General features: G+C 49.3%; 1 protein-coding gene across 1 annotated transcript in view; it reads left to right on the forward strand.

Moving 5' to 3' along the window:
- The first annotated feature begins 281 nt into the window (after window positions 1-281).
- The window catches only part of Prkar1b (protein kinase cAMP-dependent type I regulatory subunit beta), a 141,321-nt gene continuing 128,256 nt past the window's right edge, over window positions 282-13,346 (forward strand). The window contains exons 1-2 of the mRNA XM_008851448.2: window positions 282-404; window positions 2,340-2,538. Coding sequence (XP_008849670.1) covers window positions 2,362-2,538 — 177 coding nt within the window. The 5' untranslated portion in view covers window positions 282-404; window positions 2,340-2,361. The remainder of the gene's footprint in view (window positions 405-2,339; window positions 2,539-13,346) is intronic.

Raw genomic sequence — 13,346 nt, forward strand, 5'->3', positions numbered from 1 at the left:
GCGCAGAACAGGATGTGCAGAGGTTACCTCTGGCTGCAGGCCTGGGCTGCGGAGAGGGGAGTCAGCAGCTCAGACCCAGGTTTGGAGTGCCAGGGCCAGCATCTGGGCCCTAGAGTCGCTGCCGCCGGGGTGGGCGAGCTCAGGAGAAGAGGGCTGTGGTGTTGCAGGAGGTGCTGGTCATGGTCGCTGCGCCGGGCCTGCGCGCCCAGGGCTGTGCCCGTCACTCCGTGCAGGAGTGGCCGCGGCCGGTGGGCGAGGCGCGGGCGCGGTGCGCGGGGCCAGGCGGCCGGTGGCGCGCGGCGGGGGCGGGAGGAGGGCGGCGCTGCAGTGCGGGGACTCGCTCGCCGTCCCCGTCCCCAAGTCCCCGCAGCTGCCTCCTGCCTCGGGCGGCCGCGCATCCACAGGTACGCCGAGCGGGATGGGGTTTGCACTGGGGCGGGGGACTCGCGGGGACCTGCGGGCTTGCGGGGGGGTCGATCGGCCTCCGGGTGCACCCGGGTGCAGGGATGGAGAACAGGGCGGGGAAGGCTCCCCGCACCCCACCGCGGTCGGGGGCGCCCCCTGCAGCCGTCATGGTCTGGGGGCGTCCCCGCCTGCTCCTCCGTGGGCCCGGGCCAGGTCATGGTCCAGGAGCGTCCCCGCGGTGCAGAGAACAGGCCTAACTCCCGGGCGCGGGTACCAGTGGCCTGCAAACCCCAGGGCCTTTGGCCTGTGGCTCCAATCGGTGTAGGGCCGGGCGATGATCTGGACACTGTGACTCAACCCTGCGCAGGGTGAGTTCTGGAGCGTTCTAGCTGTTGCTATTGTCTTCCAAGGCTCCCCAGCTCAGTTCCATTGTTTTCCTCTTTTCTTCTTCTTTTCTCCGTGAAACAAACCACCCTTTGACAGCACCTCCTGCCTCCCGACTCTCAGATGGGGCCCTAGATCGTGACAACAGCACCATCTCACACAAGTGTACTTGAAAAACGGGGAGGGGGATGAAAATGAGACCATCCTATGGCCTGGGCCCGGTACTGGGGGCGCCATGCACCCAGCTTGTACCACCTCAGATTTCTCAGAATTGGAGAAAGGGGCTTCCAGAGCATATACAAACCGTGCTGGACCTTTATCCATCCCTAGAAGAATTTGTCCAGAGGTAAGAAAGGCAAGTGGGGCTTTGAGGCATGAACGAACTCATCTGCCTCCAGAGAAAGACTGTTGACAAACGCAGTTTAATGACTGTTTCTGGTGGTACACCCTTCCTCGAATTTGATCACCAGAGATAAACCTTATATGCTGGTCAGGCTCTCCACCACTGATCTACATCCCCAACCCTCTAGGTTTTATTTAACTTAAAGTTAATTTTTAAATTTGTGGGCATATTCACATATGTGTAGGTGCACATGTGTGGGGTGCACATGCGTGTGTGTGTGGGGGGGGTCAGAGGTTGAAATTGGGTGTCTTCATTGATCACTCACTGTCTTATTCATTGAGGCAGGGTCTCTCCCTGAAACCTCACAGCTAATCAATTCAGCTAGTCTACCTACCTAGCTTGCTCCAGGGATCCCCTGTCTCCACTCCACTGACCCTGGGATTACAAGTACACTTCCATGCCCATGCCCACCAGACATTTATTTACTTGAGTGCTGGGGATCTGTTTTTGGTTTTTGTTGTTGTTGTTTTGTTTTTTGAGACAGGGTCTCCCTGTAACCCAGCTGGTCTGGAACTTGAGCAGGCTGGCCTGAATCTCAGAGAGATCCTCCTGCCTCTGCCTCTCTAGTGTTGGGATTAGAGGCACGTGCTACCACACCTGGTTCGGTGCTGGGGAATCTGAACTCCCATCCTAATGTTCATTTGTCCTGCGTTTTACCCACTAAGCCATCTCCTCAGCCCATTTTTTGTTTCCCTCTTTTTTTTTTTGAGACAGGGTCTCATGTAGGGAAGGCTGGCCCCCAATTTGACATGTAGTCAAGGCTGGCTTTAAACTCCTTATCTTCTTGTCCCTACTTCACAAATGCTGGGGTTACAGACATGCTACCACCTCTGGTTTATTTAGTGCTGGGGACTCAAGGTTATTTTTGTATATGTTAGGCCAGCATTCTACCAACTGTACGAATTCCTAGTCTCGCTTCAGCCCTCTTTTTACTTTTTACTTTGAGATAGGTGCTCACTAATTGAATAGGCTGGTCTTGAGCTCCCTCTATAGCCCAGGAAGGCCTTGAACTCATGATCCTCCTGCCTCAGTCTTCTGAGTAGCTGGGATGACAGGCAGATTGGGTAGATGTGTATGTCTATAAAGCAGAGCACTACAGTCTGGCTCCCCCAGTACCTTCTAAGGCCCATTTCATTTTCCTGAACAGAAAGGTAGAAGACATCCTGACCATGGCCTCCCCATCGTCCTTCCACTCAGAGGATGAGGACAGTTTGAAAGGATGCGAGATGTATGTGCACAAGCACGGTATCCAGCAGGTGCTCAAGGACTGCATCGTGCACCTCTGTGTTGCCAAGCCAGACCGGCCATTGAGGTTCCTCCGAGAGCACTTTGAGAAGCTGGAGAAGGTAGGTGACTTCCATCTCCCCTACTCACAGTGTCTTCTTATAGGTGACCTGGGCAGAGCTGGTTCAAGTCCCTCCTTGGGACTGCAAGAGAGTAATATTCTGATGTCTCAGGATTTGCCAAGAAGATGGGGAACAAGGCTGGTGGTGTGACTCAGTGGTTGAGCACCTGCCTAGAATCCCCCAGTGAGGCGTTGGGAGCATGACTCAGTGGTTGAGCACCTGCCTAGAATCCCCCAGTGAGGTGTTGGGAGCATGACTCAGTGGTTGAGCACCTGCCTAGAATCCCCCAGTGAGGTGTTGGGAGCATGACTCAGTGGTTGAGCACCTGCCTAGAATCCCCCAGTGAGGGGTTGGGAGCATGACTCAGTAAAACTCTTGCCTAGAATTCCTCAGTGAGGGTAAGGGACTGAGGCTCAATGGGAGAACACCTACCTAGAATCCCCTAGTGAGGGACTAGGGATGTGACTCAATGGTAGAGCATCTGCTTAGAATACCCCAGTGTGGGGTTGGGGGCGTGGCTCAGTGGTAGAACACTTGCTAAATCCCCCAGTGAGGGGTTGGGGGTGTGGCTTAGTGGTAGAGCATCTGCCTAGAATCCCCCAGTGAGGAGCCAGAGGTATAGCTTAGTGATGGATGTATGGGGCCCTGGGCTCCATCTCTAGCACCAAAAATAAACAATGGGGAACACAGGTAACTTGGGGCTGGCTCTTTGTTTGGCCTTAGGCTCTTTTTTGGGCCTTAGAATCCTTCCTTCTGCTTCTGTGAGGTTCAAGGTCTTCAGTTCTCTCATGGGTGGTAGTTCAGGTTTTATGAATCGGGCTGGTTAGTGGCAGTGCAGCACACTAGCAGTTTTCAGGTTGGCAACAGATATGGATGAAGTCTAGGTGTGTGTGTGTGTGTGTGTGTGTGTGTGTGTGTGTACATTGAGATGAAGAAGACCGTAGGCTGGCCTTCAGCTTGCAGCAATCCTCCTACCCAGTCTTCCTGAGTGCTGGGATTACAGGCCTGTACCATGTTGCCTAGCTGAGCAAAAAAAGTTAGGCATGGTGGCATACACTTGTAATCCTAGCACTCTGGAGGCAGAACTAGGCAGATCCTTGAGGCTCACTGCTGGCCAGCCATCCCAGCCTGATCATTAAACCCCAGGTCCCAGTAAATAACCCTGTTTCAAAAAAACAAGGTGGATGGAGTTCCTCAGGAGGGACAGCTGAGGTTGTCCTCTGACCTCCACATGGAGAGGCACATGCAGCAACTTTGTACACAGCACACACACACACACACACACACACACACACACACACAGACAGACACACACACAAATAAATGAATGAAAGGCAGAGAGCTTGATCACGAAGTGATGTGGGCTTGTGCAGTTTTTGTTGATCTGTGTGGCTGACTTATAGTGTGGGTGGAGGAAAACATCCCCAGACATGTTTGGTGGCATGGAAAGTCTCTCTCTCTCTCTCTCTCTCTCTCTCTCTCTCTCTCCAGGATCTCCCTATGTAGCCCTGACTGGTCTAGAATTGGCTATGTAGACCAGGTTGTCCATAGTCACAGATACCTGCCTGCCTCTGACTCTTTTAAAAAATTATTTATTTTTATTTTATGTGTATGAGTGTTTTGCCTGCATGTATACAAGTGCACCCGTGTCCTGTAGTGCCCGCGGAAGCCAGAAGAGAGCACTGAATCCCCTGGAACTGGAGTTACAGATGGTTGTTAGCTGCCATGTGGGTGCTGAGAATCAAACCCTGGTCTTCTGCAAGAGCAGTCAGTGCTCTTAGCTGTTGAGTCATCTCTTCAGCTTCCCACCTTATTTTTTGAGACAGGGTCTCTCACTGAACCTGGTATACCAGGCTTAGGGTTATGGTGTCTGCCTAGTGAGCTCCAGGGCTCCTTCTGTCTCCACCTCCTCAAAACTGACACTTTAGGTGTCATGCCCCACATCCAGGTTTTATGTAGGTTCTGGAGATCTGAACTCAGGTCTTCATGCTGCAGGGCAAACACTTTACCAACTGAGCCATCTCCCCAAACACTGGCTGTCTTAATTTTAAAAGCTTTTTTGCTCCTTGTACAGCTGATAGGTGAAAATAGTCATGAATGACTGTGACTCATCCTGCGCTTGTAGTCACTGTTCTGTCCCAGGCACAAAAAGAGACCTGGAAGGGGCAGGGAGGTATATCTGTTTTTTGCACTAATAAAGAATTGGAGGAGCTGGGGACCTTATGTCCTTTTCCATCTCAAACCACATCTTCTGTAGAAATTACTAGGCTTGGTCATATAGGCCTGTCATTCCAGCTGCTCAGGTGGCTGAGGTAGGAGGATCCCAAGTTCAAGGCCAGCTAGGACTATAGACTGAATTTAAGGCTGGCCTGAACAATTTAGTGAGATCTTGTCTCAAAACAAAAAGTAAAAGGAAAGTTGGTGATATAGCTTAGTGATGGAACATCTGCCCAGACTCCCCCAGTGATGGGCTCAGATGTGGTTCACTGGTAGTGAGCTTGCCTAGAATCAACCTCTGAGGAGTTGGGGGTATAGCATGTCCCTAAAATTCCCTAGTGAGGGGCTGCAGGTGGGGCTTGGTAGAGCACCTGCCTAGAATCAGCCTGTGAGGAGTTGGGGTTGTGGCTCAGTGATAGGGCACCTGCCTAGAATCCCCCAGTGAGGGGCTGGTGTGTTGCTCAGTGGTAGAGCACTCGCCTAGAATCCCTCATTGAGGGTCTGGGCCATGGCTCAGAGGTAGAGCACCTGCTAGAATCCCCCAGTTAGGGGTTGGGGGCATGGCTCAGTGGTACAGTACCTGCTAGAGTCCCCCAGTGAGGGGATAGGGGCATGGTTCAATGGTAGAATACTTATCTGACATGCATGAGGTCCTGAGTTCAATCCCCATAACAGGGAAAGAAGGAAGAAAGGAAAGGAGGGGAAGAGAAGGTAGGAAGTCATTTAACTTTATTTGCTCAATGATGATCCCAGCCTGGCAGCCATTGTCACTACTGGTATTCTGGGCATAGATTTATGAGACTCTTGGTGTGAGGTAGGTTTGGTTCAACCCAACTCTCAGTAGAGCGAGGGGCCTGGTTCAGATGGGGACAATTTTGGTTGCTGTGTTGTGGTGGGTTCTATTAGGTGGTTGTCACTGACTGGACCCACGTCAGGGATGCTGAAAAATGCCTCTAGTGTACAGGATGGCCCTATCAGCAGGGAGTTATCTGTTCTTAAATCCACATGGAGCTGAAATTATGAAGCTCTAGAATGGGGGTGGTAGAGCTCAGGATGACAGGTGGGTTGGACCAGTCGTGGAGGGAATTTGAAGGGGGCTAGGAGTCAGGGAAGGAGCCTGGTTTGTGGCCCAACAGACAAGGAGGTCCCAGAAGTCCACAATGTACAGGGACTAGTGAGAATGGACTCATGGCTCTACAGGATACCATGAAGGGGGATCGACACATAGCTGATGACCCCGGAGGAGGCGTCAAAGACAGAGCAGGGCAGGAGCATTGGGGTTTGTGGTGAGTGTCAAGACAGAGGACAGAGCAGGAGCAGTGAGGGCTGTGGTGAGTGTCAAGCCCACAGTGTTGGGGTTACTGCAGGTGAGGTGTAAGCAGGTGGTATGAGAGGTTGGCCTTGCGTGTTGGTGGCCAGCCAGCCAAGTCTCGCTGGCCATGCACATGTGATGAGGGAAAGGGGCTCTACCTGTGTCCTAGTCTGGCTTCCTGTGGCTGTGATAAAACACTGACCCAAAACAACTTGGGAGGAGGAAAGGGTTTATTTCATCTTGCAACTTACAGGCCCTCATCCAGGGAGGCTAAGGAATTGACCCCAGGTCCTCTGGAAGAGCAGCGAGTGCTTTTAACCACTGAATCATCTCTCCAACTCTGCCTCTCCCTCCCTCCCTCCCTTACTTCCTTTGGAGACAGGGTCTCCCTATGACTCCAACTGGCTATGTAGACCAGGCTAGCCTGGATGTCACAGAGGTTCACCTGCATCTGCCTCCACGTGCTGGGATTAAAGGTGTGCACCACCATACCTGGCTATTACTACTTTTGTTGATTTTTGCCCTTGTTTTTATTATTTCCTTCTCAGTGCTGTATTCGGCAGTATCTGCTCTTCTTTTCAAAGTTCCGTAGTTAGTTTAATTCTTTCTGAAGGGAGACATTTAATCCCATGGATTTCCCCTTGTGCCCTTTTCGGCTACATCCTGCACATTTTGATATGCTGGAGATTTTAATTACCTTCTTTACTCAGCTCAAGATACTTTCTATGTCTCTTGAGGCTCCCTTTTTGTTTCATTAGTTAGTTAGGATTTTCTTTTGTTTAATTGGTGTAATACCTGGGAATTTTCCAGCTGTTCCTGGTTTTCAGGCCTGGCTTCATTCCATTGACCAGGGAGCACCGAAGAACTCAGAATCCTTTCAGTTGACTAAGAGATGCTTTCTGGCCGATCACAGTTTTGCCTTTGTGCACGTTCGCCCGGCACTGCTGAGGGCATGTGCTGTGCTGTTGTCCACTGAATGCTCATCTGATGGCAGAAAGTTCTTGCTGTCTGAGAGGATGCAGAGTGTTGGCGTTTTGTATTCTTGCTGTCTTTCTATCCCTTGTTATACCTGCCACTGACGTGGAACATCGAGACCTCTAGCTTCCATTGTGTGTTTATTTATGTTCATTATTTAATTAACTTAATTTTATTTATTATTTTTTATGTGTATGGGTGTTTTGCCTGTATATGTTTCAGTGTACCACATACGTGCAATGCCCACAGAGGCCAGAAGAGGGAGTTGGATTCCCTGGAACTGAAGTAACATACGGTTGTTAGCCATCATGTGGGTGCTGGGAACCAAACCCCACTTCTCTGTAAGAGCAGTCAGTACTCTTAACCACTGAGCCATCTTACCAGCCTCTAACTTATTTATTTTCGAGTCAGGATCTGTTGTAGCCCAGGGTGGCTTCAAACTCTGTTTGCAGCTGAGGATGATCTCGAACTCCTGATCCTCCTGCTTCTACCTTTGGTGCTGATGACAGGTGTGCAGCTCACCCCACCCCCACCCTGTATTATAATAATCATGCTGGAGCTCCAACCCAGGCCTTTGAGTATGCTAGGCAAGCCCTTTACCAACTGAGCCACAGCTCCACCTTTAGTTTTTACTTCTCATGAAGCCCAAGCTGGTCTTGAACACACGATCCTCTGGCCTCAGTCTCTCAGGTTTTGGGATTACAAGTGCGGACAGTGCACCTGGCTTGGTTTTGGATTTAGAAAATCTAAAGTGATAATGTTTGGCTTTCAATTGATGTGTTTATATTATTTACAATTAAAATTCTATTCATGAATATATAGACACACACAGACATATAAGCTTTATCTCATTTATAGACCATGTGCATTTAATGTCATTCCCGATATGGTTGTTTTTCTTTGTCTGTTTTTTTTTTTATTTACTTTGTTCTTGTCTCCTCTAGCTACTTTGATCTTTCTTTTCTTTCTCTCTTTCTTTCTTTCTTTCTTTCTTTCTTTCTTTCTTTCTTTCTTTCTTTCTTTTGTTTTTGGTCTTGCAAAATGATTGTCCTAGTAGCCCGAGTGCTGGGATTAAAGGCGTGTGCCACCATGCCTGGCAATTCATTGCTATTATTTTTTAGAAAACTTTGAGTATATTAGAAGTGGCAACAGGCTGGCCAGTGACAAGAGTTCCACCTGCCTCATTATTATTATTATTATTATTATTTTACAATTTTTTTATTATTATTGTGTGTGGGCATGATGTGTATGTGAGCACACATGCCGTGGCACGTGTGTAGAGGTCAGAGGACAACTGTGGAGCTAGTTCTTGCCTTCCACCTTTGCGTAGGTTCCAAGGACTGAACTCAGGTTGCCAGACTTGCTTGGCAAGCACTTTAACTGCTGAGCCATCTCCCTAGTCACTATTGTTATTATTTTTTAACTTTTAACTAAAAAAATTTTTTTTGGCTCTTTTTTGAAACAGGGTCTCCCTGTAGCCCCAGTTGGCCTGGAACTCACTATGTAGACCAGGCTGGCCTTGAACTCACAGAGATCTACCTGCCTCTGCCTCCCGAGTGCTGGGATTAAAGGTGTGCACCACCACGCCCCGCAAAAATATATTATTATTTTTATTTTATGTGTATGCAAGTATTTCCTGCATGTAGGCAGGCAATGCCAGTGTCATGCAATGCCAGTGGAGGACGGAAGAGGCTGTCGGATCCCCTGGAACTGGAGTTACGGACAGTTGTTAGCTGCCATGTGGGTGTTGGGATTCAAACCCGGGTCTTCTGCAAGAGCAGTTCTGAACCACTGAGCCATCTCTCCAGCCCCAATTTTAAATTTTTGTGTGTGTATATTCGTGTGTGTGTGTGAGGGTGGACATGCACATATGTGTGTACGTGTATGGAGGCCAGAGGTCAACCTCTGGTATTGTTCCTCAGAAACTGACCATCTTATGTTTTGAGACAGGGTCTCTCACTGAGACCTAGAGCTTGCTGATTCAGATAGGCTAGCTGGCCAGTGAGGCCCAGGGATCCTACCATCCTCACCTCCCCAGTGCTGGGGTTACAGAAGCATACCACCATACCCAGCTTTTTATGTGGGTGCTGGGGATAGAACTCAGGTCCTCAATGCTTGCATGGTAAGCTCTGTACCGACTGAACTATTTCCTTAGCTCTTAATTATTTAAAGGATTTATTTTTGTATGACTTTAATGATTTTAGGATTTAGTTTTTACTTGTGTATGACTGTGTGTATAAGCAAGTGAATGCAGGTACCTATCAAGGCCAGAAGGAAGTGTCAGATCCCCTGGAACTGGAGTTACAGGTGGTTGTAAGCCTCCTGATGTGGGTGCTGGGAACCAAACTTCAGTCCTATGCAAGAGCAGGAAGTTCTCTTAAGCACTGAGCTATCTCCCCAGTCCTATATTTATTTTATAATAATTAATTTTTATACGTTCTTTTTTATTGCCTTTTAAAGATGACCACTTTAGAAATTATATGAACAATTACTATATTTAGAAATTATGTGAACAATTACCACTGTACAATTTTTTTTTTTCTTTTAGAGACAGCATCACGTTGTAGCCCCAACTGGCCTGGAACTGGCTATGTAGACCAGGCTGGCCTTGATCTCACAGAGAGCCACCTGCCTCTGCCTCCTGGGATCAAAGGTGTGTGCCACCATACCCACCTCTATACTGCTTTAAAAAAATTCAATTTAATTTAATGTTTATTATTTTGTATTTTTGTGGTGCTGTGGGGTGGAAGCTAGGACTCCCAGCATGCTAGGCAGGCGCTCTACCACTGAACCATGGGGACTGGGGGATTCTAGGCAGGTGCTGTATTACTGACCACACCCCTAGCCTCTCACTGGGGGATTCTAGGCAGGTGCTCTACCACTGAGCTATATCCTCAGCCCAAATTTTTACTCTTAATGGTCTTACATATTTTGCTTAATTAAAGAGGGGAGCATAGGCTAGTCCATGTGCCCAGGTGTTACCATTTCCACGACTCTTCCTTCATTCTAGAAGCTCCACCTTTCATTACAGATCCAATACCTGATATCCAAATTAGGTTCCATATGGAGGGGAGACACTGCTCAACCCTGCAAAGTCCAATCTGTGAATTCAGAATGGTGCAGGACAGTAAAATAGAGTACAGAGGGACCAGGAATGGTGGCACAGGTCTGTAATCCCTGCACTTGAGAGGCTGAGGTAAGAGGATTGCTGTTGAGTTTGAGGCTAGCCTGGGCTACATAGCAAGACCTTATGTAAAACAACAACAACAAACCCAAGGGACTGGAGGGATAGCTCAATGGTTAAGACCACTGGCTGCTCTTGCAGAGGACCCAGGTTCAATTGCCAGCACCCACATAGCAGATAACAACCATTTGTAGCTCCAGTTCCAGGGGAATCCATTGCCCTCTTCTGACCTCTGCTGGCACCGCGTGACACAGGTATACTTACATGCAGGCAATATACTCATTCACAAAAAATAAAAATGGTAAATAAATTTTAAAAAATCAAGACAGCCGGGCGTGGTGGGCATGCCTGTACCAGCACTTGGGAGGCAAAGGCAGGCGGATCTCTGTGAATTCAAGGCCAGCCTGGTCTACATAGTGAGTTCCAGGACAGCTGGGGCTACAGGGAGACCCTGTCTCAAAAAGACAAAAAAAAAAAATAAAAAAATAAAATAAAATCAAGACAACTAGATGAGAAAAAATTTAAAACTAAAAGCAGAAACTGAGGGCTGGGATGTATGTCTCAGTGGTAGAAAGCTTTCCTACCATGCAGAAAGCCCTGGGTTTGAATCCTAGCACCCTTATCCCCACCATGTACACACACACACACACACACACACACACACCCACACACACACACGGACGCACGCACGCACGCACGCACGCATGCACGCACGCACACGCGCACACATACTGAGGTAGCAAACTGAAGAGATGATTACAGTCCACACAGTCAAACCTGGAGACCGAAGTGACACATGTCTGGCAAGAGTGGTCAAGTGGGGTTGGGAACCATAAACTTTCTGTATCTGGGGAAAGGAGAAGGTGCATTTCTGAGCAGGGCTGGCAGGGAGGTATCTGTGTGTGACTCAGAACTGATCACCTGGGCATCCCTTAGGCCTGGTGTTTCTCTTCAAGGCAACGGTTGAACACAGTAATGGTTTGGAAATCTCCAGAAACCCTTTTCCCCTGCTTTGCCTCTGTCATATACTCTATGTGAGCACTGGTATACAGTAGGTTCTCCATAAGTGCTTGAAGACTTGTGTTTCTTTTTTAATCTTGGTGCCAAATGGCTAGATATCCTCCTCCCCAAGTCCTTTACCTGCTTCAGCCCTTAGTTTCCCCATGCAGGGTGATTTACCCCCAACTTTCGGTCTGGAATGTTGCTCCTCGTCAAGAGGTTCTTTGGATTTTGCTGGTATTTTGACTATTCCACCCTTGCCCTGAAGACCCAGGTCCTCAAATACACAGCATCCCTTTAGACTTGGGATTTCAGAGTGTAGAGGGGGCCAGGTGTGGTGATGCGGAGGCAGGAGGATCTCTGTGAGATCGAGGCCAGCCTGCTCTACATTGTGAGTTCCAGTGCAGAGGGGCAGCCTTGGATTTGTGTGCACAATTCCTTTTGGGAGGTTGCTCACAAATGCCCCTCATGGTCACCTGGCTTGAGATGGTCACAGGAATCAGTTTTCTCCCTGACTCTCCCACTTCCTGGACATCTTGTCCTCTAGGCCAGGGAAGTGGACAAATGGCAGGGCAGAGGGATTCCATCTTACACCCATTCCCCCAGGGCGTGAGGGCTTCTCTCAGGACAGTGAACTCCTTTCAGAAAGTCTCTGTGGGGTCTAGCCCCACCCCAGTGCTGTCTTCCCAAAGGCGTCTGTGGTTTCGTCCCTGGTAATAGGAAAACCATGCTCAGCAGAGGCTGAGAAGGCCATCTAAAGCCCAGGAAGTTGACTGGTCCCTTGGGGCAGGATGGGGACAGGCTACTCCCCTTTACTTGATTCCAGGGCAAATTCTGGCAGAAGTTTCTGGAAACCAGTTCCCACACTTGTTAGGAAAATTCCTTTGGCTGGGAAAGCCTGATCTAACCCTTGACCTTGACCGTCCTGCTTCAGTGTGCAAACAGGAGACAGGAAACAGATCTGAAAATTCAGAGGCTTTCCTGGAATCCTCCGGGGGGCCGGGAGGGACAGACGACAGTGTGGAAATAACTGGAGTGGCTCTGGCAGGGGACAGGGTGGGAGGGCAGGCTAGGAGAAGTCGCCTGGCTCACAGCCCCTCTCTGCTTCCTCCTAAGGACTCCTAAAGTGAGGTGGCTTTGATGTTTTGGGCACCTGTATCCTGCCTATTTGACCTCTGCCTGCCAAAGATAGAAAAGCAGTCTTGCCAGGACCACAAGCAATGCCTGTTCTCCTATACAGTGAGGCCCAGGCTGTTGAAGTTAGTGATGGTGTGTGCGTGCGTGCGTGCCTCTGTGTGTGTGTGTGTGTGTGTGTGTGTGTGTGTGTGTGTGTGTCTGGGGTCCTTACCCACTTATGGGAGCTGAGCCACATCCTCCTCTGTAACAGCCATTTATAGGCACAGGCCCACTCACCCACGAAGACTGAGAAGTTTTCAACTAGTCACAGATCTGTGGGCCTCAAAATCTAAGTTGGTATCGTCAGCTCAGAGGTGCTAGCAAAGGACTCTGGAAGGAAGGGCCTCCAAATCCCTCACCTCCTACATGCACCTGTGCCTCCTGTATGCACCGGCCCCTGCCTCCATCATGTGACTATGACCATTGTGACTCAGTCAATGCCCCCATGTCTTGACTCAGGGTGACACATGGCTGTCTCCTCACTGACCCTGGAGGGCTTTCAGGGACCCCTCACAGGGGTCAGTAGGACCCCTGCATCTTCATGTAGGCGGAACTGGTAAAAGAAAGGAGCCAGGGGCTCCTCCCAAGCCCATGTGACCCCTGAGGAACAGATCCTCAAACGACCTTAAGAGTAAAAATAAATCGGTTTACTTAGACCAACCGTGTGGCCTTAAACACCCAAAAGGAAAGTATAACCAAAGATTAAAATGGCTAATATAATTTTTTAAGAGTCCATAATGTAGCTAAAGGCTACATAACAAGCAACAATGCCAGATAGGAGATACCTTCTTTTGAGTTGTTGGCCAGGGTGGCCAAAGGGACTCCCAGATAGTAACCCAGCATAGAACTGGGAAAATGAACAGCAGGCCCTGATCTTCTTCTCTAAAGGAATATGGGAGGCTGTGGGAGGGTGCCATCTGGGAAGTGGGTGTATAGTTGAATAAG

Source organism: Nannospalax galili, unplaced genomic scaffold (assembly GCF_000622305.1).
Source record: "Nannospalax galili isolate Female #2095 unplaced genomic scaffold, S.galili_v1.0 scaffold664, whole genome shotgun sequence".
Classification (NCBI taxonomy): Eukaryota; Metazoa; Chordata; class Mammalia; order Rodentia; family Spalacidae; genus Nannospalax; species Nannospalax galili.